Genomic DNA, 26193 nt, shown 5'->3' with positions numbered 1-26193 from the left:
CACAAGCAAACAGCATCACTGGTACATGGACTGAAATGTTGTTCAGATCTCAGGCAGATAAAATCTCACCTTTCCTGCTGCAGAAGCTCCTTGATCCACAGAGAAGCTGAAGAGAAACAAACAAAAACTGATGATTAAGGAGAAAACATTACATTTATATATAGAACATATTTTCTTTTAAAAGTGATTACGCTGAGATCATCAAAATATAACAACTAAACTTTTACTTTTTTTTTTACTAATTAAACAAAAATAATTGTTGCTGATATTCTTCAGTAATATTAGCAACATAAACTGAAAAATTTTAGTTTGGAAATTTATTCAGACATCCAAACAATTTAATCTAATTTTATATCAAAAGTTATTTAAAATTTTATTTTATGTATCTTTTTGCAGGCATCATATTTCAAATTAGACTCCCATTTTCATTTTTTGTGCTTCAAAAACATATTAATAAGTACAACTTACTCAAATTTAATAACGCAATCTTCACAAAAAAATATACACTTTAATAAAAGATGAGAACAAATTCCGCTTTCTATGCACATATTTTAAATTTCAGCTGAAAAGAGCATTTGAAGCGTCTTGAATGGCAGCTTTTCATCTTCTGCAGCTCGTTTCCATCACAGCCTCATGAATGCACAGTTTAAGTCCCATCACAGCTTTTGTGTCTCTGAAATGTGGCAGAAACTGCAACAGGAAACGTAAAAATGTCTCCCAGGCTTTTTTTCTGATGCATTCGGAGCGCAGACACGGAAACGTGAGCCAAAAAACACCATTAATTTCTCTCTTTCTCTGCCTCTTCCTGGAATCGTTAAATGCTTTCTGATGTCTGGTTGAAGCAAAAAGTACACAGGTGTCTAAAATAAAATAAATACTATGAGGAAGCGCTAATGTACTAAAACACTTTGTTTAAACATTGAAATTTAACCGGCTGATGCTTTAAAAGTATATTATTTTCTAATTTTCCTGAAATATTCAAGCAGAAATAGAGAATAAATTAAAAAATACAAAAAAAAAGAACAGTCATTAGATAACATGTCTCCTATGCAGGTATTATTTTTGACACAACTTGAACATGAATCACTTTTGTACTCTAAGTTAAATTACTATCACTTTTAAGGCGTAAATCAAAGAAATTGATCAACATTTTTACTCACTTATGAATGCAATACAGTAAGGCTGAAACGATTAATCAGATTATTTGTGATTAATCGATTACTGAAATAATTGCCAACTCATCTGTCGTAATCGATCAATCGTTAACTTGAATATAGAGACTCAAATAAAGGCAATTTGCAGAAAGAACAGCATATTCAGAGCTGCAATTAAATGTACAAAAAATATATAGAATTTGCAAATAAGATTAAAAAAAAGTTCTACCCAAAACTCATCTTTTCGGCTTCACCTGGTTCAAAATCTGCATGTAAAAATCTCCTATTAACCACTGAATTATTTGTTTGTTTGCATTTTTAATGTATTTCTAATACTGTATAAAAATCAGTATTTTGGCTCCTTTACTTTTTTGACCGGAGAGTCAATTTAGACTCATATCACAAAGGAGTTTGGACCCAAAAAGGTCAGCATTTTGTTTCTGTTTCCATTGTTTTTGTGTGTGGCGTTAACTTGTAACTTTTCTGGCCAGGTTTGGACGCCCGGGCCTAAAGCGTGGGACGCCTGGGCCTAAAGCATGGGACGCCTGGGCCTAAAGCATGGTTTGGACGCCTGGGCCTAAAGCGTCAGGAATCTCGCTCCTCAGGCGGAAGCTGACCTGGCCACGCTGCTGTTGGCGGAGCTCTCTGCGATCTGCGAGCTGGCGATCCACTTGGTCTCCCCCACCACCGTGCGGGCGTGCGGCAGCCGCCCCACGTCCTTCACCGTCATCATGAGGTGGCGCGACGACTTGAGCACGCGGACGGCCTCGTCGTGCGGGATGCTGAGGAAGTTGTGGCCGTTGACCTCCAGGATCTGGTCGCCGACCTGCGGGGACGGAGCGGAGAAGAGAGGCGTGGTGGGAGGGGCTGAGCCAGGCGGCGAGGGCGGAGCGGGCAGACACTGTCACATGCATGGGGTCAGAGGTGAGAGGTCAGAGAGAGGTGGAGGCGTGTGAAATGTTTAATGAATCGGAGCGAGGTCGCGGCTGCAGCTCGGCTCCTTTGGGCAGCGGACGGTAATGATTAGGATTAAAATGTGCTCTGCTGATTCGTATGAAACGGCTTCAAAAGTAATTTAGCTTCGGATCAAAGAGTTCAGGCTGCAGAGGAGGAGAAATAACGTTCACACTAAAAAGCACCTTGAACTGCACCTTCAGCTGCCAATAATGAGCCTTTTCTGTAGAAACAAGACTCTGATCTGCCCTGAGGGGAAACGGCTCCTTCGTTTCTACTGAACTAATCTGAGTTTCAGCCACAAATCCACCGTCGCCTGCCATCTTTAAACCGCATATCTGATGCAACTCAAATGTATTTCATACACAAACCACTGAAAATACTTGAGCTTTTCAGATGATAACTGATCAAATCCCAGAAAACAGCAACAGAAATTTTAAAAGTTGACAAGAAATGTTGCAGCAATTGTTTGACGTTTTTGAACTTTTAATTCAAATCTTCCTGCTCTGGTTAAGAACTGGAACCAGAGCAGGAAGTGGAAAAATCTGAATCCCTTCCCTTCAGAACATTTCAAAAACAATAAAAGAAATCAATACAAAAAAAATCACAAAAGCCGAAGTAGCAGATTATTGTAGAACGCTGCAAAAACTCAAAATCTTTTCAGATATTTTACTGTTTCTAGTGCAAATATCTTAGAAAACCAACTTCGTTTCAACAAGATAAAGGAACTTGTTTTTACTAAATAATTATTGCATACGGATAAAAATCAGAAATTCACTGGCAGATGTTTTCACTTATTGTGAAAATGTCTTAAAAGTGAAATAAGTTGCCACAGAATTAGTCCTTTTAATAAAAAGCTATTGTATCTTCCTGAAACCTTACTTGTTGTTAGTTTTATCTTAAAGTGAACTGAGATATTCGCACCAGAAACTAAAAGAATTGGCAAATATCTTCATCTCAGCTTTTTCACGCGTTTCGAACTTAAAGCTCGACTGGAAAACCAGAAACTCTTTCCTGTTTGGTTTCCAGAAATGAAAAAACTGCAAACTGAACCGTTTTTCTTCTGCTGCGTTGCCGCTTTGTCTGATCTCAGCACGCCGCCATGCATGGGTGTAGGAAGAAGGTAATTACTTCTGTCACTAAAATATTCAGCGGTGCAATGAGCTGGTGATAGAAATCCACATTTTGGGAGAAGAGAAACTGAAGGAAGGAAAACGGCTGCTGTGGTTGTAAATGCTCACTTGTTTCCTCTTTAACTCACAGCCAGGCTGAATAAACGCAACAAACCAAAAATGTGTAACGACTGAGGCAAAATTATAAATATTTCCTTATTCAGTTCCTATTGATATTTGCTCAAAATTAAAACACAAAGTGATGCTTTTTACTTTCTGCCGTTTAGTGCAGCTTTAGTTACATTAATGTAACTAAAATTTATTTCAACAAAAATTCTTGGCGTACAAACTTTTTCAGGATAAATGATAAATGACACAATAAATGCTGAACATCCTGCTGTAAAATCTCCCTACCTGCATTTCCATTAACCAGAGAATTGTGCAAATTCAAATTCTAAAAATAAATTTGCTTCATGGAAATTTAAAGCAAAATCTGACATTTACTGATAAAAAGTTTTTCCCCAGGTGAGGTGGTTTTTCAGAAACAGATTTGTTTCATAAAACTGCAATGGAAACACTTTTCACATCTGATAAACAACAGGATGTTACTACTGCTGGAAATGACAAAGAAGATGACAGGAAGTAGCAGGAGGATAACGGTTTGTTGTGTTTTTTTTTGGACAATCTGTAGCTCTCAGCATCACAAAGGTCATCAAATTTGTGCATAATTCCAACATGCTGAATCTCTTCTGTAAAACCTACAATTTCCCCAAAACGCCGCAAACGTAGCGGCTCCAAAGTAGGCCGCGTAACACCTGAATCAGACGCTGACATCTCTTCTGATTGGCTCAACTGTTCACATCCGTCGCTGCCACGATTTAACAACTTATCGTGCGAACAAACTTGTTTACACGCAACTTTAATTTCATTTCCAAACACCACTATTGTGAAATTATTTTTTGTCTGATATTAGCAGAAAACAGTCAAAGATTTGCTCGCATTTCTAATGGATGCTGCGGCAGATTCCAGCAACCGCCTGATAAACCGCAGCGGGTCACGCCGACGTGCCACAGCGAGCAGAAAGAACAGGTGTAAATAATTCAATTATTAATCCACTTTCCTCTTTGCAGCCCGCCGGTTCATCCAGATATTGTTCCTGCTTCCAGGAGGCTTAGTGGGAACACAGCTCTTAACGTTACCTCCTATTAACTGGAGACGGTGAATTGCCTCGGGGTCTGGAGTCAAACTGAGGACATCCCCAAAACAGCAGCAACCGGCTTCGATTCAGAGGTTTTATGTGTACAGAAACAATAAGGAGGAAATCTTCCTCCGCCTGTCGTACGGAGGAGGATTAGTGGCTTACACGCCTCTATCCTGACGTTCACAACAGCGGGATTTTACCATCACAGCGCCGCCGCCTCACCAGCTAAAAATACAGCTTGAAACAGAAATGGATTAACACAGAGCTAACTGATGCTGAGTTTGAAAGATTAGGGATTCAATTTAATTTATTTTGAAGAGTCAAAAGACATTTACTTTTCAATTAGCAAATCAGCAGGCTTGAAAGGTCTCAACAAATTGAATTGTTTTTCTACTTGGATAATTAGGGAATCTGCTGAAGTGTTTGTGACAACAGCATCTGCATGGCTTCCTGCCTCTACTTGTTGTATTTTATGACAAATAAAGTCAGCATGGACCAATTTATGGCACCAAAATAAAATGTATATATGATATATCTGATATCTGAGAACCAACTGAAAGTCACTAAAATCCTCGAATATTTGAAACTGTTTCTAAAAATGCTTAAAACTTAATATTTTCATTTTTAATGGCTGTCTTAGTGCTACCACAGAAGCTCACATCTAACGTGACAAATAAATACTTCAGCTTTCCAAGATGCCTAATTGCCCAAATATGTTTTCTGGAAAAATTCAGAAAACAGGAACATTTTCCACAAATAATTTGGAGTTACATTCCACGGAAAAATATCCACGAATACTAAAGAAGGAGGTTAACTTATTGCTAAACTAGTTTCCATTGAACTAGCAGGAGAAAACTGTAAAAAACTTAAACTTTTGCCTTTTTGAAGAAAGCTGTTTTCCAGTGCATGAACGGCCTGAGGACCAATAAACCTGCTCAGATTCATCATGCCGGCTTATTTGCACCTGCTGTATCTAGAAAATGAACACAACTGTAATCCTGACTCTAATTACACGCTGTTTTAATTTTATAACCGTCATTAAAACCACTCCATTAATTACAGAGGAACAAATTAGATGACGCCAATTCGCCGTATTAATCTCCCAGTAAATGTCTTCATTGTGAAAATGGCTCAGGGTATTACGCCGACTCGCCTTCATTTCCTGAGGACTTACTCTCATCTTAACCTTAAATATCACCTTCTCTCCTCTCAGCACAGCCTTAATCGAGCAGAAACCTAACCTTTAATTTGTTCCCCTCTCGTTTCAAATTGAGGAAACGTCCTCCTGCTGCGTTCCTGTCGTGGCTTTAAGTTCACACGGCCTCGTGTGGCTGAAGGTGAGTCACTGTCTGCTGCCGCCGTTTAGCTGCAGCAGCTCCTCGTTAATCTGCCTGTTTCCGCCTCACAGACCGACTCTGTCCGGTTTCTAAAGCCGATGTCTGAAATAAGACTAAACTAGCTTTCCAGCAAGACGCAGGAGTTGATTTTAGGTAAATAATTCCTTCATATTGACGAAAAGTTCTGGTTGTGTTGGTGGAACGTTCCACTGTTACCTAGCAACCCCGGCCAAGCCAACCCCGTCGCCTAGCAACCCGGACAGGCAGATTATGTCACTCAGACATTTTCTGTGTTGTGAAATAATCTGCTCCATTTTCACCAGTATTGAGAAATTATTGACTGGAAATAAACTCTGTTGTCTTGCTGATAGGTTCTTTGTCAATTAGAGTAAATTCGTTTTAATTAGTATTTTAAGGTACTTGTACTATAAGCCAGAGAAAAAAACTCTGTTTTTGCGGTGTTGATTAAAAATGGCCGAAATGAGTAAATTTTCTGAAATAAATTTCGGCATTTGAAAAGTTGAAAATTTGCTAGAAAAAAAAATTCTGAATTTTTTGGATTAATGTCAGGAAGGTTCTAGCAAAAAAAAAAAAAAAAAAAGAAAGACAAAAACATTTAACCTTTTGAATTCTCTGAGTTTCAAATGTTAAAAATTTCCAAGTTTTTTTTTTTTTTTGGAAAATTTCTCAGATTATCTCAAAATTTCTTCCAATTGTTTAGGAAACGTCTGCCTCCCTTTTTGCTAAACCACCATCAGAGATTTCGAAAGTTTGCTGTATTGAAAGAAAATCGTCTAGTTTTCACTGTGTTCTGGGCTCAATTGGTGATGGGAATCGGCCTCTGCTCCAACTCTTCATTGGAGCCTCTGGAGTTTTTTTTTTGTTTCATCAATTCACTCCTTGGGATTTCAATGTCAGCTCACCCAAAGTGGCCATCTTGTTTGGCAAACATGCTTAATAGCCTCTACTTAATAGACTTTGAATTCAGGTTATCTGAGTAAGAATGCTGGTTAGAACAGGAGTAGAAATTACAAAAAGTCTCCAGAAACTTCTGTTTTTAATCAGGATGCACAGATTGATAGGTGATCAGACGATTTATTGAGTTCCCTAATTTTTGAAAATTGGAGATCAGTTTGTACTGTGATGCGAAACAAATCTTATCTACCTTTGCAAAGGTCTGAAAATCATCAAAGTAAAAAAAAATATGAAAATATGACAAATATGAGACTAAGATCATTTCCACGCCTTATAGTTTGGTAGATTTGGTTCTATTGGCAACCAAAAGGACGACATTTGTTACATTTGTTACATTATTGCTTTCATTTTTGGTTGAACTTACCCAGAATGCTGTGCAGTGGAGTCTACTTCCTGCATGTGCAGCTAAAACAAGTTTGTTTCACTTTGTGGAAATTGGTCAATGTTTTTAATAAAATGATAAAGTGTACTTGGACCTTATAGCTGACAGTGGCACTTATAAAAATGTAAAAAATAAAATCTGTATTGACCAACATCGAAATCAGCAGGTCAGGTTTTTAAAGATTGGCGATCGGCCAGACAGCTGCAATCGGTGCATCAGAAATTTGAGTTGCAGGAAGATCTGATCTGAAGAAGGTTCTCCAGGAAATGTTCCCGCAATCCAACATATTTCACATTTTTGGGAAGCAATTTCCCATTGATGATGCAACACCCACTACAGAAAAAAATAAAAATCTATATTTTAAGACTGTGCAAAGAAATCCGAGTAGATTGAGAATTTATTCATTTTTAATTGTGTACATATAGTTTGTCTTGGCAATTAAATCAGCATTACTTTCATAAATGGATCCTTAGAAAATAATTTACAACATTTAATTACCCTTTCCCCACAAACCTGATTCCTCAAGAGGTAACGTTCTTGCAAATCCATGCAAATATGAAATATCTGCAGTTTGTGCTTCTCATGTCTCAGTGTCACAAAAATACATTTTTGCTCCATCTGAAAATGATTAGTGTAAAGAAAACTCACATTTTTAAAGCCGCCTCCTGCACCTTGATGTGAAATCCGGTCTATTAAAACGTGACCATCAGTTTGGATCCCTGATGCACTTCAGGACAATTAAAGTCGGTTTTTATTGTTTCTCGCTCACTGCAACACATTAAGCTGCTGGCAGTTTCATCTACAAGCCCTCAACACGTTACCCCAGTAAAAAACCAGTAAAGTTATACAACCTATTATAGAAATGTTCAGCATGACGAACAAAAGGGCTTTAATGGGATTAACACAGAAAACACCTGAACTCTCAATTCATTTTAATCTAAATGTTCAATAAAGTGCTTCACTGCAAAAACACGTCTTACAAAGTCATTTTTGTCCAGTTTCAAGAGCAAATACCTTATTACACTTGAAATAATAATGTTATTATTATTAGTTCATTTATCTGGTATTGGAACCAGAACTTTTTCATTAATGATGAGGAATCATTTACTTACAACAAGCCTCTATCTGTTATTGTTTTAGTTAGTTTGTCTTATTAGATATTTGCACAAGGAACGACTAAAGTTAATGATAAGATTTTGTTCTTTTGTAGCGTAAAGTAAGTGATGAATCATATTGTTGCCAAAAATCAGACTCAGCTTCTCCATCAACTGCAATATCCACAATAATGGTGGCACTTATTTAATATTTTAAGGGGATTTTTCTGGTAATAGAGGTCGTCTTTCACAACAAGAAATATCTTTAAATCCTACAAATTTAGTTACAATTCTCATTCAGGACGATTGGATTTGGTGCAGCACTATGTACTGAATAATTGTGACGCTAAAAGTGGTGAAACTGAGTCAGTCCAAAGGAAGATAAATACACCTATAAAAAATATTTGATAAGTGGGACTGGAAAGCTTTTCTGAAATTAAAATGTGCAGTTTGTGGGCACTACTCCGTCAGGAATCAGATTAATTTCAAACAAAACAGCTGAGCTCTGGATATTTTTGTCACTGTTGCAGTTTTACGCTGGCATCAGTTCAGATCTGAGGAGAAAATAACGTGGTTTTGTTTAATATGTGGCGCAGGAAGCACCATGTTGACAAGAAAACGAAACAAACAGCAGAGTTTTTGCGTGAAAATATGATGCAATGAGAAACATCTTAAAGGGATCCGATGATAGTTCATCTTCAACCGATTAGCATAGCAATACGGCCTAATCAAAACATCTTTGTTACATTTTTTGCACCAAATCATGATATTTCACCAGATCTCTTCTGTGTAATTTAAGCTTTCTTCAGTATGAGCTGTTTTGGACGTCTGTCCCTTTTATGCAAATTAGCTGATGCTGGCCACGCCCCCCCAAAGGTTACATCATACTTAAATCCTTCCACAGCAGCTTGTTTTGCTTTGCATGTTGTATTTTTAACGATACTAAAAGTCAGTGATGCTTTGAAACGGAACAACAGAAACACCAAGAAAACTTAAAAACGCGCATTTAGCTTTAGCATCTCCAGCTAGCAGCAGTGGGAGGAACTGTCCTCAAGTACGTCATGCTCAGCTCTGCCGCCATTACTGAGAGTCACTGAGTCACATCCACAAAACTGGACCGTTCAATGTAAGCAGGTATCTGTCACGAAAAGGTTCGTAGCTCCTTATTTCTGACCCGATTTCTATAAAATATGGCTCAAATTAAAGCTGAGTAAATGACCCATGTGAAATTTGTTTTCTTTTTGGATATAAATTTGGTTTCTGTGAAGATGCAAGAGATGACTAAGAAAATTTCTCTTTTATTTTGGTCAATAATTGACAATTACATAGATGCCGCTGTTGAAATTGATTTGTTAAAATTTTACAAACCACAGCTCCGATACTTTATGAAATTTGATGATAAGAAACGAGGCGGTTATTAGTCCAGATTTTGTTGTCTTTATTGTAGGTTTAAAAATTACAGCAGCTGGAGCTTTGCGCTGTGGTTAGTGTCCGGCGTCTGGAGCGTTCCCCGATTCGGCTGCCCTCAGAGTTTTCCCCGACCAAACTGAGAGCGAGAGATTTCCAGGGGTTCGTTTCGTTAGTCCACGTTCTCACCTCCACAAACGAACCGATGCTGGATTACAGTGGACTCAACTGGGCTGGTGTGAACGCAGCCGCAGCGTGAAGGAAACTTTGAAACTCTGCAAAACCTCTAAATCACGAGGCTCCAAGGATGCGGGAGCCGCTGGTGTCGGCAGATTAATCGTCGCTGCGAACGACTCCAATCACTTCTTTTGGAGCTTTTTAAAGAGTTATGTGAAAAGCTCTTGATCAATTTTCGCTAGTTTGTTTTTTTCCCCTGCGAGGCGAGAGAGTTGCAGCTTTGAGCTACGAGGCGTTTTGGGGAAAACACACTCAGGGCTCAGGGGAGAAACACTAAACTACTGAGCTACATGCGCAGAGATGGGACGCATTACGAAGCAGATTTCACTTTCCCAAGGTTTCCACTCAGATGTTCATTAAATGTCCCTCTGCAGGCGTCGCCTGTTGCTGGGACTTGAACATTTCCGCTCTAATCTGGAGGAATCGATCGACATCAGAGTTCTGGAAAATGGCATTTCCCAACTTACAGGCTTCAGTTCGGTTCATTTAAAAGCTGTTTGTACAGAAAAAGTTACTTAAACTCAATAACAGATGCACTTAAAGGTGATTTCCATTAAAATCTTTGCCGTTATTCTGCTAATTTGAGTAATCTATAGCTTCCTCTGAGAATAAAGTGATAATATTAGTAGAATTAAAAAAAAACACCAGAAGAAAGTTGGAGTTTATTCTTATATTATAAAAACTTTATTCTCATATTCAATAATAATCTGTCATTTCCTTTTGATATTTAAATTGTATTTTATGAATATTACCTTTATTCTCTCATTAAGGGTTAATTTCACTTTGATAAATAATTTGCTAAATTATACCTAACAGCATAATTTAGAGATAGTTTATATAAAATATATTAAAACTGTCTCTTAGTTTTATTGAAGTCACTATATTCTTAACTTGACAGAAGATCAAACTGAAACTAGGAGTTCATTTATGCAAATATTACGGTTTTATGGTAAGAAACTGTTTTTAAGCTTCTTCTCAGATACTAAAGGAAAGAAATGACGTCTAGTTTTCTTTTTTAGCAACACTTTGCAGTTTTTCCAGGTTTTTCATTATTTTAACAGGCTAAACTCTTAGCCTTTATGCTCCCTGGCGCACTCTGCTTCACATCCTACTGTCTCTTAATCAGGCCTAATTTTCTCCTCTTTAACCTTTGCCCCCTCGTTTCAACCCTCTAAGTCTCCATCAGCCTCCTCCCTCTTTCTACTCCTCAAGAAGACGTCCATCCTTGCAAACCTCCACCAAGAAGCGCTCTGCTCATCCGCCATGTTTTTCCACACTGGACTGTATGTGTAGTTATAATATTTTAGAGCTGCGCAGTGTGAAAAAATTATTTTTAATAATGAAAGAAGCTCTTTGTATTCAGATCTGATGACTGTTGAAGCCAGTGGAGTTCAGATTGAGACAATTTGAACTTGAAACTGTTTAGATTGATGCAGAACCAACTTGCTGTGATAAACAACCTGAAATGAACTAAACACAAAATTTCCAACTGTTTGTTTAATCCGTATTTCGTCCGTGCTTGGCCAGACGTTCCTAAATTAATAGTCGACTTGTGAAAAGGTTGATCAGAGGAGTGCGAGGGTCGGCTTAATGATGCAACACTGACAGCAGCGAAGCCCGTCCGATTCCTGCCTGAATGAAATGTGTCAGAATCAGCCCGACAGATTCACGCTGCGCATACTAAGCTCTCACACATGACGGCTGCAGCAGCAGCAGGAACCGGCCATCCAGACCCAGAAGTGTCATCATTCCGGGTATTTATTCAGATAATAATAAAAATGATGGTAAAAAAGTGACTAAAAATCCCTTGCGATGTTTTTTGGCAGACCACTGCAGTCAAAACGTATCAAAAAAAGCATATTATTTAAGAGGCGAGATAAGGACACTACTTACATAAAGAGAAGGCAGCTGATTTGCTCAGGACCATCCAATAGCTGCATGTTATCAGACTTATACGGAATTAACAACAATACTTAGTTTTCTTGGGTTTCGAACATCAAGTGGAGTTTAAGAGGTTTTGGACTTTAGTTACATTTTACCCGATTATGAATGCTGTCTGTTTTCAGAGTTCCCACAAGTCAGAGCTGGATGTGCTCGGCGCCATCTTGGTAGGCAAGCACAGGACAAAGCATAGCGATTCAATGGCTTCCAGACCAACAAAAAGAAACTCTTGACTGATGTGTGAGAGAGAAAGATTCAGGAACAAAATGGCTGCTGTTGGGATCGACCCGAATGAGATGGAGAAGGAAAATACGTCAGACAATCAGATCTCGTACTATGACCTGGTTAACTAGCTACTGAGACCAAGATGGAGGAGCTTCACCTGAAACCCATGAATGAATGCTCTTCGTATGAATAATACCTTTCTGGTGACTGACAGAGTTAGCATGTCGCTAACTCCTAGGCTACATGCTCGTGTTAGCTACAACTAAAGGGTCCCCAGGAATAGTGTGGTACGGGTCGGTTGATTGGGTTGTTTTTACAACAGAACCAGACACAATAGATCAAGATTATTTACACAAAATACAGTAAAAATGTAGAGTAACGTAGAACGTATCTTAGCATAGAATTAGACAAAATACCAGGTGTGCAATCTGCCGCAGTCAGTCCAGGTAATTGGCTACAGCAGTTGGGGGTTGTGTATTCTGCTGGGATAAATGCCCCCTTGATGATGGCTTCTCTGTTGCCCACCCAGGCTGGAGCTGAGGGCAACAGCCTGGGCTGCTCCTCTCCTGCCTCCAGCAGAGCCTCTCAAACACATTCATCACATTGTCCAGACACCTTATGACCAAAGCTGCCCTGCCTGGATACGTTTGTCCCAACACTTCATTAATTGCTCCAAATCTATATCTGACTGGGGAACCTTCTCTGCATCAGTAAATCCCAATGTGTGTTTTACATCCGCATGGAGGAATTTGGGATAAATGTTTTAGTTTTCTAGTCACTCGATTAGAAGCATTAGCTAAACCTCTGTTGAGGGTTTTATCCCCAATGTTCTCTCTCCAATAGAGGCAACACATCATCGCTTGGGCGATAATGACTTTTACATGTGTGTCAATTGTAACTAATTAGTTTAGTCTCAATGGGTGAGAAGTAGGACCTTTCTGCAGCAGCTAAATCAGGCCAAGGAAAATCAATGCTCCTAATCAGCACCGAACTACGACTGCTGACCTTTTAGCCTAAACACACTTTTTTACTCGTGGCTTGACAGATTATTCTGGGTTATTTGTGATGTTTATCTACCAGTTGGGGACTAATTAGGGATGGGGCGAGCTTTTAGGTTTAGCGTATTGCATCCTGCTCAAGTCTACAGCCCATAATATCTCTGGAAACAACTGGGCTTTGGGTGAATACAACAAAAACAACAGCTGGATTAGGACTGGTTTTATTGATCATCTTTAGATTTGGTGGCTTAACACAAGTAAAATCTGCAATTTTATGAAATACAAGAAGATTATGTTGCGATGATAAGTTAGACCTTTAGAAAACATCGAAATTGACCAGATTAATGCAAATGTTATTGGTCTCTCAACATAAACTCATCACACAACGTGGACAAAAGGAACAAAATACTTCGATAGAGAAAACTGGGCTCCAGATTTGGTTTGTCAAAGTCTACTTCAGAACATCAGCAAGCATCAGGATCTTAAGAGGCCCACAGCATCACTGTTTCTGCACCGTACTCAGTGAGTATGAGAACAAGATCTGAAGCTGTGCAGGTTTCATCGGAGTTCAGGATTTAACAAAAAGAAAGAGAGACTGGAAGAACACAAAGGTCAACAATCTCCAAGACTTTTAGAAAAATATCCTGGAGGCTGATGGGACAAAAGTGGAACTTTCTAGAAAGTGTCCATCCAGTTAAACTTAAAAGTATTTCAGAAAAAAGAACTCTGAAACATGGTGGAGGCAGTGTGATGATGTGGGGTATGACCTCCTGCCCTCAATCATCAGTTTAAGAAGCTCAAGTTTACTTGGACTAGACAGCAGGATACCTGCAGGTTACAACACTGATCCATCAACGATCGGTCAATTAATCAGTTACTTTGACGATTAATCGGTTACAAAAGTGACGAATTGTGCACATTTAGGCCTTTAACTATATTTTAAATGGTATAATTACATCATTAAAATCTTTTTTAAAGAGAAAATTTAATATTTTATTGCTAAGAAAACAGTAATAGAGAAAATTTGATCATTTGTAGCAAAGAATGCGTTTGCAGTTAAAAGATACTTCTAACATCTCCATGTGCTCAACGTTTGGACTAATATGTTGATGATTTTTTGGATTACCAATAATTGAATGCTTAGCAGGAGAATTAATTTATTTTATTTTCCAGAATTTGAACAAGGTGAAGCTAAAACTTGACACTTTATGGGGGGAAACATTTGCAGAAACATTTATAGAAAATCCTAAATGCAAAATGTACATACACATTTTGCACAGTTTTGGCTCTGATTGTGTTATTGTTTTTTGAATACGCATACTCCAGTTGATGATTAATCGATTACTAAATTAATTGACGATTAGTTGATTGATCTGATTAATCGCTTCAGTCTGACAATCAACCATGAAGCTGAACTCTGCAAACAGGAAACTGGGGTGAAAATGAAAAGACGTTTCTGTCTGTTTCAGTGAGAGATGCGTTTCTGTGCTGCATTAGCCCGCATTAATAAGTTTCACCTTGCTAAAGCGCTCTGAGGCTTCGTCCTCTGTGGCGTTTGTGTGACGGAGCGGTTGCTGTGGCTTTGTGGGAACAGATAGCCGAGTGTTTCTGCTCTTTAGCTCCACGGGGAGATTGATCCTGTGGAGAGCGCTCTGCAGGAGACATCACGGAGAAACAGATGGGCTGCACTCCCGCCTGCGACCTTAATGCGAATTTTTAATTCACCCCCAGAGCAGACGTCCAAAGAAAAGTAAGGACAGAAGTCCATGTCGGGGCATTTCAATTTCAGCAGTGGTGTGTTTTCTTTATAACTGCACAACAAATGTTGCATTTTCAGCCTCCATGTGTCAGTAAAGCATTTTTTCTGTGCTTTGGCATTTGGCCCATTTAGAAGTGATTTATGCAAACAGCCTAAGTACACCATTGCTGCTTTTGGGGGGATATAAGAGGAAAAGTATCTGGTCAGGCGCTCTGAATGCACTCCATTAATTGATCATCTCTAAAACGACAGTTAGCTCAGGAGCTGGTTCTGTTGCAGGGACTCTGTGTCCTTGGGCAACGATTGAGGAATGTTCTCTTGAAAAACACAGTTCAACTCTTCGCCTGTGGGGGCGCTACACCAAGAGCCACTGAAGGAATCGACACAAAACCTCTGAAGAAGATGCAGATTGTCCTTCTTCATGACACGTCAACAGAAATGGAGTGGTGATTATATCCTCTCTAGTCAAAAGCTAAAAATCTCATTTCCAAATGACTTGAAGTCCATCAATCTTCAGTGAGGAAGATTAACTGAGTGAACGTCAAATCAAACGACGCTCAGAAATGCAGCAAAGACTCTTCAGTCCTTGGTTAGCAGGCGAAAGACAAACAACATGATGAGCCATTAAAGTAGGACTTTTAACTAGCAGCATGTAAATGTGATTTATTCATCTCAAACAATGTATTGAAACAAAAGCCAATAATAACAGTGGCTAGAAGTGCAGAAATAAATCGGTTGTATTGAGGATCGTAATTCCTATTCCTGGATTCTGAATCCATTCAAAAAGTGGCTTAATATTTTGGTAAATTTAGATTTTGCAGAACAAACTAACAGGACGATGATCCTAAACTCGTCTACAGGAAGTCTAAAAGTGCAGACATCAACCTGACTGAAGCGGAAGAGTCTGAAAGCAAGTCGTGATAAAAATTACTCCACATTCAAATGAACATTTTAAACTAAAAACAAATGTTCATGAGCAGAAAACAGAAACGCTGGAGTGTATTTACGTCCAAATCACCATTTGTCATTTACTTTCAGCCAGGTGCAGAGAAACAGACGAGACGTTGATAGATGGACCTGCGGGCAGAAATCACTGCCTGCCCTTCTGTTGTCTGTAAAACCTGTTGCATCTTTTTGCATCTGAATCTCATGTTTATGAAGGAGCGAAGCCTCCTGTCTTGTTTCCGCACAGCAGGTAGTTAAAGTGAGCACAAACAGACAAAATACAGAGGAAGCATCAATAAATGACACAAATATGAAACACACGATGCCAGAGACTCGTCCGTCTCTTCGGTCTGGACGTCTGAGGCTTCTACTCACACAAGGACAAGAAGCAATTTCCCTCCGGGGAATTAATTACGTCTAAATTTGAATCTAAAGAGCATTTCAAGCAAATGGCTGCGGGATCGTTTCAAGACATTTTCAGATGATTGCATCGTTTGGCTCTGAGGTCTTTGGTGTGGAGGAGAGACGGCAAACCGAGTAAACAAACATGTTTACTGCTGCAGATTTCAGCAATAAAAAGATCACAGGTTACCTTCAATTAATTAGATTAAACGAGTTTGTTAAGCTAACACGATTGATTTAGTAAACGGTTCATTGTAACTGGAGTAAACACTCAAAAAAATGTCTGTAAATATTTTTTATTCATTTGTTATTTCATTTTAATCAATAAAATGTTAAATTACTTATTTTAAAAAGTACTTTTTTAGCATGTTTTAATGTATTTCTAATATTTTATGAGTAAGGCTTAAGTGGTTAGATAAAAAGCCTGTATAATATGTCATTTTCTAATCCGATTAATCGATTAGTAGTCAGAATAATTGATAGCTGCAGCCCTGGTCATAACTGAGAGAACATAAATTATGCATTAATTGCTGAGTAGCAGGTAAAAATCGAGAAGATTCAGTTTGATTAGGAACCAAAATGGCAACATTTGTTACATTTTCAGCTGCTCAGATTTTCTTTCACACTGCAATGAGTGAAACAAACCTGATTAACTGAAGCAGCTGTTCCCCTCCTGGCCAGAGGGGGCACTGCACTAAGAACCACTGAAGGAAACAGCACAAAAGTCTGAGGAAAAAACTGAGCACAACTTTCTTCTTCATGATAAGTAAACAAAAACGGAGCAGCGTCAGATTTTAGCAATTTTCGGATTTTTCTTTTGTCTTTTAGAGAAAACGTCAAATCTAACGCCACAACTACCAATTTTACGCATAAATTTCTCTTATTTACAGATTTATTTTCTAAAATATTTGAAACAAAATGCAGCTTTGGAAGCTGAAACATCTAAAGCCTCTTGACACGTTATTGGCTGGCGCTGGTAAAGCAGCCAATCCAGGAGCGCCACCATTTCTCCTGCCTGCTGATTGGCTGAACCCCCAAAGAGTGGAAAAGAAGGAATAACTAATTATTAAATTTATTGTTTAAATGCTGAAATAATCATTTTACTGTCTAAAATACACTACTGTAACGTTCTAAAGCTAAGCTACAGAATCAATGGTGTTTTTATTTCAAATGCAAAAATTCTGCTACAGTTTTAGTTTTTATTACTCTGAATAGTTTGGGGTTTTTTCAGAAAATTGTATTTTTGAGTCTTCTCCAGTTAACGATTAATCGATTCCTAAATTAGCTGACGATTTCAGTTATGAATTAATCACGATTAATCGTTCCAGCCCTTCCCAAATCCAAAGAAAAACCCTGAGAAAGTTTATTTCGGAGGTGAATCTGGGCTCGTTTCAGATCTCTGCTCTGTAATCATGAGAGGAAAAAGGTCCAAGAAGGACGAGACAGGTGGAGGGGAGCAATATCCTGAAACAGACGCAGGGAGTGGATGCAACCATGGAGACGTTTATTAGAGGAGAAAAGGTTCGCCGACGTGTTTCCTGTAGTGTGAGAACTGAAACTCTTTAATTTACACATTTTCACTCGATCAGAAGATTCATTTCTATTCACGTTCCTCTGTTTTGCAGGACTGTAATGTTAATTTTATGTAGTTGTGCTTTATTCCGCAGAGTCGATATTCAGACCTTCATGTTGATTTTCTTTTCTTTTTCTCTGTTTTTTCTCTGAATTTACTGAGTGCAGCTCTAGCTGGATGCATGGAGCCTCCTGTGGGATCAATAAAGCACGGGGCCATCTCTCCGTCTAAAAGGCCATGTAATCACTGGAGCTGCTTCCAGTTCAGCTTGCAGAGAGATTTGTGTCTTTGTTATCATCCCGCTGCAGTTCAACAACCCTTTTCTCAGCTGTATTCAAACTCTGAAACCCTCAAACGTCGCCTTTATGGGCGATATTGTGAATATTTCATGGCTGCAGCTCATCTTATTTGTCAGCAGCAACACATGGATGGATGACTCAAAATGGATGTGTTTATTCTGGTTTGCGTTTATCTTCTCTTTCTATTTGATGTGAAATAAGACATGAAGCTGCAGGTTTTTCTCGCCCTCTGCTACCTGTAGGTTATCCTCCAGCAGCAGAAACTCTCAGCATGCCTGGGAAATAAGAACTGGACAAACGCTGCGTTTTATTTCTCTCCTCTGCATGCAGCAGAACGAAACCTGCTGCCAGTTTGTGATCGGAGACAAAATAAATTGTTGGTGCGCGTAATATTTCCTGACTGCAATCTGGTGCGACGTAATATTTCAAAATACTAATTTCCTTTTCAAACATGAATAGATATTTGCTGTTTATATCTAAACAGCAAGTGAATATTTAACAGGGATTGCAATCTCTAGATCAGCCTTTAGCTTATTAACATTGCAAAATACTGTTTGGAATGTAATAATTGATCCCTAATAAACACCAAGTGGTTTGAGTTTCTGCTCGGCTGATGTTGATTCGTCTCCCAGCAGGAGAAATTAAACACCAAGAGGGAAACGTGGATTCATCGATAATGTCGCTGCTGCATGATACAAATTCCCAAAGCGTTTTTAAAGAGGCGGACAGAAGAGCTTAATCCGTGTGCGAAACCAACTGCCTGCAATACAGCACCGCTACCACAAGGTGGCGGCAAACAAAGACAAGGAATTCTGCAGTAATTTGTGTTTAGCCATTTTTAAAAGTCATATTTTCATTTAGAAATCAAAGTTGTTAACTAAATGTTTAGCTACCAAGCTAACAGCAAGAGCTTATAGAAAGAATGGGCTTTTATTCTGATAGTCTACTAACAGCTATCAGAGAGTGAATGTGCATATAAGCTAAGAATTTAGCATGATAGCTTAATATTTAGCTTGTTATTTAAATATTTAGGCTGGAGATAAATATTTTGTTTGCCAACTGAATATCTGGCTGAATACTAAAAACTTTCAGCAAGCTGAAAATGTATTGTAAAAACTAAATATTTCATTTGGATCCAAGTAATTAGCAGTATTTTACTCATCAGCAGGAGTTTATGTAGCAGTATGAAAAGACCCAGCTTTTATTTTGATAGTCCACTTAAAGTTATCGGCAAGGTAATTTGTATATTAAATAAATATTTAACATTTAGCTAAAGTGCAATATTTAGTTTGCCATTTAAACATTTGGCTAAATATTTAAGCTAAATATTTAGCTTCCTACAAGCAGTTCTGATTTTATAATGACTTACACGACACTACCTGCAGGAATTTTAAATATTTGGTCATTTCTAAGCTTCATTGTCATTTTGGTGAATTTACTCCTCCAATAATATTATCTTTTAGACATTTTTACTCCAATCTATTCAATCTAACACCGCTAACATTCAGCCAACAGACCAAAACTGGTTAAATCTCAAAAAACATTAAAGAAGGTTTAATTTCTGCTTTATTGTTTTTACTGAAATAACCAATTATCCAAGTTACAAGCTAATTTCTTAAAATAAAGTAGATCATTGTTTAAAATGTGTTGTTTTTATTTTAAATGTGATTTGATTTGGTTTAATTTTAGGCCTGAATCTCCTCTTCCTGCAGATCAGCTGGACGCTCTTTTCAACATGACATTTCAGATTTATTAAACTACAGAGAGCAAAAATAAAAACTGGACAATAGGGAATGCAGCAGAGCAACAAAATAGATTGTTGTGGAGATGGAAGCTGTTACAGTGCGTCTAACATGAAGCAGCCTTTGTCTGTGAGCCGGGCTGAGCAAGCATCAGGCTGAGGTTCTGTTCACCTTATCGGACTCGACGCACCGCTGGGGTTGATTTAAACCGGAGAAAAATCGCTTTGACAAAAAACCTGGTCAGCATTTATCAACCTTTATCTACAATATCTGAGAAAAACTCGGAGTTTTTACAGCAGAGAGTAAAAGTTTCATCTGTCAGGAGATAAAGAGACGGAAAGAAAAGGAGGGAAAACCCGGATGGAAACCGGATGAACTGGTTCATTTGTGATCTGAATAACCGAGTCGATCTTTGATCTGTTTCTACAACAATGTGCAATAAATTCAACGTTAAACCAGTCTGTGATTTTGTGAAAGCGTCCGTCCCTCTGAGCGTCCGTCAGCTCCTAACGAGATGCCTTCAGGGCCTGGAGAAGGATGGGAAACCAGAGCTCTACAGCATGAAACCAACATGTCACCTGAACGTCCCGGTTCTGCAGATTCAAAGGCCTGAACAACTGGAAACATCTGGAGTCAGTGATCCAGGAACTATCTCTAATGCCCAAATTCCTCTTTATTTTTAGTGCAAATGGCGTCTAAGACGGAGGCAGCGGCGTACGTCACAGCAGACGTAACCTTTCCCCGGGTCTCTGATCAGATTAAAGCCAACCAGCCAGATGTCAACAAAAGGCCAACGAGAACAGGTTGACCTTTCCTTCCCCAAGCTCCTCAGTGGGAAGGAAAACATTCAAAAACAGAACAACAAACACCTGCAACAAGAGCCGATCGCCACGGTCACATTTACACCTGTGGATCAGTGTGGTGGTGGTCCAGCCCAAACAGGAAGAGTTTACTGGTTCTCCTCACATTTAAGACTTTTAAAGACCTCTACGAATCCCCTGGATCCCCGTTGACGTGTACAAACTTCAGTTTACTAGTGACTGGTTACATTTATGCAGATTTAATGGAGTAACTTTCAGAAAAAAGTACTTTCCTTTTAGGACTGCTTTTACTGAGCTGAACTTTTTAACTTTAGTGTTTATTATGAAGTTTTGCTCACAAAACAGCAAATTGGTGAATATGGATGTTTGTTTTTGGTCTGAGAGGGTAGTAATATTTCACTTTTACTACCAAAAAAGAAAATATTTTTTTGTCCAATACTATAGTGAAGATAAATATTATTTTAGTCAACACCAAATATTTCAGTTTGATTGTGTTATTGTAAAATGATACGGCTGTTTGCCTTTTGGCCTAAAAGGGCGAAAATTTCTAACATTTCCCACCAAAAACAAGTGAAAACAACACCATTAATATTGTACTATTGACAGAGGTTCCCAAGTATGTTTTTAATATATATATTTCTGTTTTGAAGGAATTGTCTCAGCGTCGTCCCCCCATGTAGAGGTGCTGATTGCAAAGGCCTGAAAGCGAGAATCGTCATCCATCTTTGTCATCCCAGCAGAGGAGCTGCAGCAGCAGCGGCAGCGGCAGCGGCAGCAGCGGCAGCAGCAGCAGCAGCTAGAGTGCTGCAGTCTGCAGCTGCAGGATGTTTACAGCAACTCTCCATATCTCTGCTTCACAAATCATTCATATCTTCCAGGCATTTACTCTAAAACTATTTTATAAAAGATGAATATTGTCAGGTAGAGCATCATCACTTATTTAAAATGACAAGATGTAGGTTTTAATAAAACAGCAGCACAGGATTAAAGTTTGCTGCTACAAGAAATCAGGAAAAATAAGTAATGCAAAAATCAAATAGAAAATATATGTGTAAATAAATAAAATAATTTGAAAAGCGACTATTCTACAGAAAAGAAAATGAAGCGAAATGCATTTTTTAAATAAATAATAGATTTACAAATAAACAAAATATAATTAAAATAAATTTAAAAGATATATGTGTTGCCACAGACGTATCAAGAAAGAAAGATGAATGAAAATATAAAAATACAAATACTGAAATATAAATGACTTAGTAGTAAAAGATACATATAAACAATAAAAATGTGTATAAAAAGTCAAAAATATGTATAATTTAAATAAATCATTCATGCAAATATAAAAAGCAAAACAAAAGTGCATCAATTTGATCTTTTAAAAAATATAGATTAGGGCCCTTCTATGAAGAATAAAACTGTAAAACATAACACCGTCTAGAATAAAAGAATTTGAGTGTATAATAATGTTAGTAGTAAGTTTATAGTAAGTAGTTTTGAAATAAAATCAAACAATAATCTGTGAAAGCAAACAAAATGAATCAGAAGATTTTGTGCAAGGTTTCGCTGCTGTGACTAAAACAAACTAAATAAACTAAACCCAGGCTAAATGAGAGCCGTCATCAGCTGTGGCGTCTTTGAAGGATTCCCTGCCGCCTTGATGGCTGCAGTCTGTCTCCGTCATGCTGTCAGCGCTGACAGCGTGGAAGCAAAGCCCCGATTTATCTCCTTTTCATTTATTCCTAAACTTCTCAGCAGGATCTTCAGCTTATTGCATCCGTGACAAGTTCAACATCTGAGCTCAGAATACCAAGAGTAAAAAACAAATGGACAAACTAACTTCATAAAAGTTTAAATTTAAGAAAACCTAAAACATTAGAGTAGATTGGAGTCAAGATTAGTAGATTACATAAAAAATGTAACACTATTAGATCCTTTAGTCTGGATCAAACTACTTTTCAGTTTTTCTGATGTAAAGAGGAAATATTTGCCAGTGTATTCGTGTATTAGAATGGCCCAGTCAAAGTCCAGACATAAATCCTGTGGCTAGATCTGAAAATGGCTGATCACGACCGCTTCCCATCCAGACAGACAGGAATTCAGCTGTTTTGCAAAAAAGACTGGACAAAAACTCTCCATTCTGGTAGAAACAAACCCAAAAACACTAGCAGCTTGTTATTGCGTCAAAAGTGGGGCTGAATACTTTGGCAATCTATTTTAACCTTTTTAATTTGTAAAAAATGCTTTGAGTCATGTATAATTGTTTTTCTACTTAAGAACTGTGTCCCACTTCCTGTTTCATGTCTTTCACATTAAATACGTTTATGTTTGTGGTTGTTATTTGACGAAATATGAAGGAGTTCAAGGGGTGTGACTGAACGAGAGGCAACGACAAACTGGTCCTGATTTTACCAACAGATGCACCATTATGGTGCGTTCAAGTGCTGAAAAACAAATCGGTTTCATGTCAGCCAACAATACCAATAATTATTGACCAATAATGTCTGACACTTCCTGTTTAACCCAGGAAGTGTCAGAAAATGTTAAAGAAAATGATTTAAGGCTTTTTTCAGTCAGCAAATTGTGCAGCATTACACCAACTGATATTTACATTAACACTTTTTCTTCAATAGCCCTTATGCTTTTCACAAGTCCTTGCGATTTCTGTGACATTTCTTCAAAAATGTCGCCTGTTCATTCCATCATTTAGATAAACGAGACAAAGAAGAGAGAGGAATACCTTGAGTCCTCCGCACTCCGCTGCCGATCCCTTGTCCACTCCGGTGATGTAGATTCCCAGCGCGTATTCAGCTCCTCCTCGGATCATCAGGCCCAGAGACCGTCCGTCATCCAGAACCAGGTTCACCTGTTTGTGACGGGCAGAACAGCAGATAAAACAGGCGCTCCATAAACATCGGCGCTTTACAGGACTCAGATTGATGACTGTGGCTGAGGAGTCGGGCTCTTAATAACACAGAAGACAGATAACACGTCCGATTAATGAAACGCCGTCAAGGAACAAACCTAAAATCCTGCACATTGTTAAACCTGCAGCAATAAATCCACATTAGATGTTTAAAAATGAGGCAGAGGATCATTAGGTTCCCAAAAGGGTCATAAATACCTGAAACAGAAGAAACTCATAGATCCAAAGGCGAGTTATGTGTGGAAGATTACATAAAAAATGTGACACTATTTATGGATCATCTTGTCAGGATTCAGCGGCATGAATTTAGATAAAACTGGAGTTATCTGAGAGACATCACCTCAAACTGGACGTCCATTTATTCCCTTTAACACGTCATTATATTCTGTCAATTCGTCACTAATAGACATTTTTCTCATTTTACTAATCTAATTATTGAAAATGAAACTTTTTAAGCTGTTCTCAATCATCAGTTTTGTAGCGTTAGCTTTGGAGTGTTAGCTTGTAGCATTAGCATAGCATGTGTCATCATTAAGGATTTCCTGTAATGATTTTAAGTCGTTTTGACGGATTAGTGATCTCGTTAAGTTGCTGTTAATCATCAGCGTTAGCGTTAGCTTGTAGCATTAGCAAAGCTAGCATGTGGCATTTCTCAGGATTTTCATCATTTCTGGTATCAAACTCTTTAAAGAGGGTCACATAAGTGTCTTTTCTGGATGTATTCAACATCCTGATGCTGCCAGGATAATTTCCTAGTATTGATTAAATTGAAAATTGATTATTTTAACAACCTTAACAGAGACAGTGTGTTCCACTGCTTCTGACACGTCGAGACGACTTCAAAAAGTCCCTGATGAGAAAAAAAACACTGCTGATGATCCGTCAGTTAGATGAATGGGTGGGAGATAAAACAGCCTCTATTGGATTAATGGCTATCTCTACTTCAATATACATCTTTCTGCATAAATGGAGGGATATTATGATGCATCTGAGAGGCACTGATGATCTGACTGATCTAACCAACATCTTTAATAAGGAACTGAAATAGTACATGACATACTAATCAGGAAACGACTTGGAATGCACCAAACACCTCAGGCATCCTCTTGGACTCCTAAATTTTCCCGCTGCCAATCACTTTTCAATCTCAGACGTCCATCAAGACAGAAAGACAACAGACTTGGAATCGAGTCGACGGTTAAAGCTGGTTAGAAAAGTTAGAGAAGCAGAGGACGCTTGACTATGCTCTTTGGGTGAACTGAAAAACGACCGCTTTGCCCGCTCTAATGAGAAAAAACACACCGAGGCAAACAACACATGTAAAAACAGCTGTTTGTGTAATTCTGTGTGGTTGGCCGCCTGCCAGTCCTCCACGGCACGCTGCCCTGAAACGCTGCAGTGCATCGTTTTATTTTCAAACGCCGCAAAAGAAGAAGAAAAAACAAAACAAAAATGTTGTCAGGAAAGTAAAAGAAACAGCTCATTGTCTCCTGAAGAGATTGAGCAGAAATGAAGATTTGTACAAATATATTATAGTGATTCTTCATTAGCTGAAGAGTTCAGCTGCTTCTTTGACTGATCAAATGTAAAACCAAGAATATGTATTTAAAATGATATGTTAGCTTTAAAATAAAACGTTTACTGTTTATTTTTCCATCCTTGCGGTCAAATTAATGGATTTTATATTGCAACTTTAGAAATATTTGCACAGAATTTTGTGAGCTCTTTCCTTCTTGGGACTGCTTCAAAAATCTACAACAAAAGATGAGAAAAAATAAACAAATTTTATTCTTAAAAGAATTTAAACAGCTCAATTTTTGTTTATCGCGATACAGATCACAGATGATAATTTGAAATTGAGTCACGCTAATCCAGCAGAGTAGTAAAAGTAAGAAACACTGACTCCTGCTGGTGATTTTTAATAATATTTTAACCAGCTTTATTTTTGTAAACTTGTAACTTTCCCCATATCATCTGATTTATTTTGGATCTGACACATTTCTACTCTACAGCTAATATTTTGTTAGCATCTTGTAAAAGCTAGCAGATCTTTTCTGCTGCTTTTGAAAGTTAATACAAGTGGTGGGGCTAAATTAAAATTTTAATTGAGTTAACTCTGCAGGCTCTAATCAGTTAATAACATTTTCATCTAAAACATTTCAAAATAAGCAGCATTCTTAATTCAGAAACAATTTTTGCTGCTAAATTGAAGAACACATATGAGCGCAACAACATCAATATTTGTTGTTTTTAATCTATTATTGATACCAGTGCAATTGAACCCGACTTGTTTGAAATAATATTAACAGATTGTTTAAGAAGCAGAAATTAACTTCCAGTGGGGCAAAAGAATCTGTTTTACCGTGCGGATGCCGCGCGTGCGTCGGGATTACAGCCGTACTAGAAACACAACACAAAGGTTCCGTCTGGGGAAAAAAAATTAATTGTGTTAAATTTTTTTTTAAAGCGTTAAAATATATGCAATAAATTAGTTTAAATTAACGCACTAAACTGCATGACCTTGGTTTTAACTTTTATTTCGGTTGAATAAAAAGTGGGAGGGATTTTATTATAATCTATAGAGGGGCCCAGAAAATGTTTGGGAACCACTGCTTTAAGATATTCTCTTTTTACAGACAGCACCAGAGGCTAAAGAGCTAATGAAGAGTTTATTTATATAATAATAATAATAAAGCCAGTGTATTCTGTGCC

General features: G+C 38.1%; 1 protein-coding gene across 3 annotated transcripts in view; it reads right to left on the bottom strand.

Annotated features, from left to right (window-relative positions):
- whrna (whirlin a) overlaps positions 1-26193 on the bottom strand; it is a 129343-nt gene that overhangs the window by 34966 nt on the left and 68184 nt on the right. For 2 of the 3 annotated variants that reach the window (XM_055040251.1, XM_055040253.1), the window contains exons 3-5: positions 23296-23421; positions 1772-2055; positions 70-106 (exon numbers count right to left, since the gene is read on the bottom strand). In XM_055040251.1, coding sequence (XP_054896226.1) covers positions 70-106; positions 1772-2055; positions 23296-23421 — 447 coding nt within the window. The remainder of the gene's footprint in view (positions 1-69; positions 107-1771; positions 2056-23295; positions 23422-26193) is intronic. The other variant, XM_055040252.1, reaches the window with a different exon arrangement.

Source organism: Poeciliopsis prolifica, unplaced genomic scaffold, assembly GCF_027474105.1.
Source record: "Poeciliopsis prolifica strain line A6 unplaced genomic scaffold, Auburn_PproV2 SCAFFOLD015, whole genome shotgun sequence".
NCBI classification, from domain to species: Eukaryota; Metazoa; Chordata; class Actinopteri; order Cyprinodontiformes; family Poeciliidae; genus Poeciliopsis; species Poeciliopsis prolifica.
Note: the sequence above shows the minus strand (reverse complement) of the source record. Positions and strands in the feature narration are given on the sequence as shown.